Genomic DNA, 5,000 nt, shown 5'->3' on the forward strand with positions numbered 1-5,000 from the left:
CTCTTTGAACCTCTTGTGCCATTCAAATGCACATGTACGTGACATCGTTTCTTCCCCGTAGTCTTGCTGCAGCATTGCGAAGGATTCAGAAGGTGTTTTGCCAAGCTTGGTAAGAAACTTCAGATTGGCTCTCTGCTCATGACTCATAGCATGACGACTCAGACAGGACAACGTGTAAAGCACGACCTGTAAAAAATCACACAATGAGTGCAGTCACCAATCACTAATCATATATATTGCTGGAATGTTGCGAAAGACTGTGACGCAACCTGTTCATTTAAGTTGTGTAAGTGGAGCACACAGCAGGCTCAGTCCCGTTACGTTTTAGAATTTAGATGGACCTCGTGTGTGTGTGTGTGTGTGTGTGTGTGTGTGTGTGTGTGTGTGTGTGTGTGTGTGTGTGTGTGTGTGTGTGTGTGTGTGTGTGTGTGTGTGAGTGTGTGTGTGTGTGTGTGTGTGTGTGTGTGTGTGTGTGTGTGTGTGTGTGTGTGTATATATATATATATATATATATATATATATATATATATATATAATATTATATTGATGGTACAGTATTAGTTTGCGATTCGAATGATGCTGTTTGGAATTAAAATATAGAGAGATTGAGATTGAAGCAGAAAAAAGAAATAATGTGAGGGTTTCCATTCATGACATTCGCAGATTCATCAGATGCAGTAGTTTTTTTGCCGAGGTCATTCACGAACCGGCTGTCCATGCTCGACGTTCGACTGAACGGAGCACAGAAATGTGGAATGTATCGATTCATGGTTTGGCATTCACTTTTTCTGCATTGTAGGTTTCCTTTTGGGCTCACGGGTGTAGCACAGGTAACTCAGTTGTAGTCCGTAATTTGGACACAATTAACATGACTGAAAATGATGTTCACGTTAAATCCTGAGTCTGCTGTGCTGGCATCTTCGGCTTGGAAAAAATACATCATGGAAGAGATGTCAAAAACCCCAACCGCTGCTCAGTGGGTGTACAAGCAAGGCAGGAAATACAAACGAGAAGATTATAATAGCTCGTTCATTCCAATAACCTCCATGCACATGCAAGATCGTGAGAGAGTTTCTCCGACACATCTGAACAGTGTATTAAAACAACTACCTATCTGCAGACCAGCAAACTACTGTTAAAAAGCGGAATATTTAAAAAGCATCCCTGCCCTGCTTGATGCAAGCAGGTCCTTATGAATGCATCCAGAGAGCATTGAACATCTCAACTAGCAATCATGTAACCTGCCACCTGTATTGTAGAATGTCCATAAAGCACAGGGTTTACTGGACTGTTGAAGGAAAACACAGCAGGGCGTCGAAAATGAAGTACAGTCAATAAGAGGGATTGTGTTGGTGTCAGAGCTTACAAAAATCACAGCATCTCTGAGCGAATTCACAAGCACATACACACACACACACACACACACACACACACACACACACACACACACACACACACACACACACACACACACACACACATCTATCATAGTTGTTGAAATATTGATGGATTCCAGACATCTGTCACTTCCCAACTCATCATCCCAATTATGACGTAAATTCTTCAAAATTATCCGGCCAGCCCTTCATTCAGTCCACAGCACAATTGGACCACCGGAGAGGATCGTGCTGTGATGAGGTGGAACAAGAGCGAGTGCAGATCGACGCACACGCCGAACACAGCCTTGTGCACAACGGGAGGATCCGTCGCCAGCACGGCACAGCATCACTTCACAATGCAGAAACACGTGCTGCCAACACGGACAAACAACAAACACTCATTGATATGCAAGCGGAGCCCCATTTATATGCTGCTATATTCACCAGCACCAATAAAACGACAACATGCACGATGGCGGACACACACACACACACACACACACACACACACACACACACACACACACACACACCTGTACATGCACGATGACACACACACATACACACACACATCTGTACATGCACGATGACACACACACATACATACACACCTCCACATGCATGATGACACACACACACACACCTGTACATGCACGATGACACACACACACACACACACACACACACACACCTCTGCACATTTATCCACAAATCCGAGGAATAATCAGTAATTAATTGAGACAAGTCTGAAGACGACGATGGTTCATGAGCGGTATTGGACGATGTAGATTGTTTCAGAAGTCAAGGATGAGACAATGTGATAATGTTTGATCAAGTTATAAAAATGATCAACATGATGTGGTACGAGTGACAGGTTATTAGCTGCAAAATGTCGAAAACCCGGTTTCGTTCAACAACTTTCAAAATTTGACCTTTCCATAACCTTTAAAGATCACAAAACAATGTTGTGGACATTAAAATACGGAAACAGGATACGTGCTATAGCTTATTGGAGTTAGTTCGTCGAAGAAGGTCGAAAACGCGGTTTGATTCTCACAACTATGAAAATTCGACCTTTGTGAACTTTAATGGTCAAAGGTCAAGTATTATGACCTTTGGTGCAAAACTTCCTCTGGAACATTCCAGGAACAATTTAACGTCATATCGGCTGTATGGCATTTCACACTCCTCGGATTATCCATACTTTGATGAAATCAGCGTAAAAACAAACTTGAAGGGGGTGCCACGGGCAAGGTGTTTGAGATAGAGCAAAATGGTTTCAAGACTTTAAGTGGGGAATGACCTCAAGATTATGCATAAAAAATATTGTCATCCTAGCTCTCAAAGTTTGGGCGGTCGTATGATTTTTATGTCAAAATTCGAAATTTTCTAAGTTCGTAACCTTGTGACCTTGACCTTGGGACGAAAATGAAAAATTGAGCTCTGTGGGGCGATGCAGGTGCCATTGGGCTAACCAAATACCGAAACCCCTGCCAGATTCGACAAACCCCTCGAAGAATATGGATTTTTATGTCAAAATTAGCAATTTTCTAAGTTTGTGACCTTGTGGCCTTGATCTTGGGATGAAAATGAAAATTCGAGCTCCGTGGGGCTATACAGGTGCCATTGGGCAAACCAAATACCGAAATCCCTGCCAGATTCGACAAACCCCTCGGAGAAGATGCAAATTGAAATTGGCTACCCCCTAAAAACACAATTCGCAATTTTCTAAGTTTGTGACCTTGTGACCTTGACCTTGGGACGAAAATGAAAAATTGAGCTCTGTGGGGCTATGCAGGTGCCATTGGGCAAACCAAATACCAAAACCCCAGCCAGATTCGGCAAACCCATCGGAGAAGATAATTTTTTACATCAAAATTCGCAATTTTCTAAGTTCATGACCTTGTGACCTTGACCTTGGGATTAAAATGAAAAATCGAGCTCCGTGGGGCTATGCAGGTGCCATTGGGCTAACCAAGTATCGAACCCCCTGTCAGATTCGACAAACCCCCAAGGAGAAGATGCAAATTGAAATCGGCTACCCCGTAAAAACACATGTTTTTTGGGTGTGGCTTCACCCATAATAGGCGCACCACGCCCATTCTCAGGAAAACACAACTAGATCATGATATAAACCTCCCACCAAAATTTTATCACAATCGGATCAAAACCCACGGAGCTATGCTCGGGACAGACAGACAGACAGACAGACAGACAGACAGACAGACAGACAGACAAGCCGGTAGGCAGACATGGGTAGTCGACTACCCAATAGAACCTGATGCAATGGGCCCGTTCGATGGGGAATGACCTGAGGATTAAGCACAAGATAATTCATGATTCTAGCTTCAAGGGTTAATGCTGCAGATTGTTTATTCGTTAAAATACCCCCACATTTAGAGGTTTTTCAGCCGTTGCTAGGCAACGGAGGGGTCTATAGCAACGGTTCTTTCTCACACATAACTAGGACATACCATGAACCTACCATACCAGTTGCATGTATATCTGACTCATGGTATCTGAGATATTACGAACTTCGTTTTTTTATTGTTTTCGACCAGGGTTCATTCAAAGTCTATCTTCTCCGCAGTTTTTATAGGATCCGGCTGGAATTTTTTGGCAATATGGCTGAATGTATTGCCCACAGTCACTCGTGGCCTGATTTTTGATGTTCGAAAAAATAATTTTTTAATGATTTTTCAAAAATTTCAAAGTCCCGTTGTTCGGCAACAGTGGTGTCCATAGCAACGGTTCTCATTTGCACACAACTAGGTCATGGTACGAACCGACCAACCAAGTTTCATCGAAATCGCCATTGTATTAACGGAGAACTGAACCGAAGAGGGACAGACAGACAAACATATCGACGGAAATACTGATAATAAGGGTAGAACAAATTTCAAAAAAAAAAAATTTTGAAATTTTTTTTCGACGACATCGACTACCCAACAGACAGACAGACAACAATAACGAATATAGTGGTCACTTATTTTTTTCGTGAAAAAATTATTTCGGGAACCAATAAAAGGATGAGGAGATAATTTGAAGAGTTGGGTGGTGGGGCACTGAGAAGGGATTAATGGAAGAAACCAAATCCCACGTAATTTATGGATGGGGCTGTCAGGATGGCCAACGCCCAAGACGTATCTTCTGCCCACTCGCCTCGAAGCTGTCTTGCCTGGGTTCGAATCCTGTCATCATCGTCTATAAACGGTCATCCGAGTGTTTCACAGACAGGGTGATTCATCAATGTGTGTGCCGTCCCTCGGATCGACGTTAAGCCGTCGATCGAATAGACAGAGACGACATTAATTATAATCACAGACGGTCGTCCCGTCTGCCAGCATTCGTTGGTGGATGTTAAAAACTCCACGGGGTCCTTCTCAAAGAGTCGGCGAGCTATCGCCGGCACCATGAACAAAATCCTGCCCAAACTACTTCTGGAAGGCAATTCAACCCACCCAATATAACCCTTGCTCAGGAAGATGCTTTGGCCTCACTGACACTCTGTGGAATGTTTGTACAGGCATTATATGACATGACCTCAAACAAATTGCAACAGAAACTCCTTCGACGGGTTTGTTCTCATAAATATGTCCTATATAACATATCAAAAGTCCT

At 43.0% G+C, this 5,000-nt stretch overlaps 1 protein-coding gene across 1 annotated transcript in view; it reads right to left on the reverse strand.

Annotated features, from left to right (window-relative positions):
• Nucleotides 1–1,011: 1,011 nt before the first annotated feature.
• OIT3 (oncoprotein induced transcript 3) overlaps nt 1,012–5,000 on the reverse strand; it is a 78,100-nt gene continuing 74,111 nt past the window's right edge. The window contains exon 10 of the mRNA XM_085883489.1: nt 1,012–1,750. Coding sequence (XP_085739615.1) covers nt 1,586–1,750 — 165 coding nt within the window. The 3' untranslated portion in view covers nt 1,012–1,585. The remainder of the gene's footprint in view (nt 1,751–5,000) is intronic.

This window comes from Eptatretus burgeri, chromosome 5 (assembly GCF_056783735.1).
Source record: "Eptatretus burgeri isolate ZD-2024b chromosome 5, Ebu_testis_v1, whole genome shotgun sequence".
Classification (NCBI taxonomy): domain Eukaryota; kingdom Metazoa; phylum Chordata; class Myxini; order Myxiniformes; family Myxinidae; genus Eptatretus; species Eptatretus burgeri.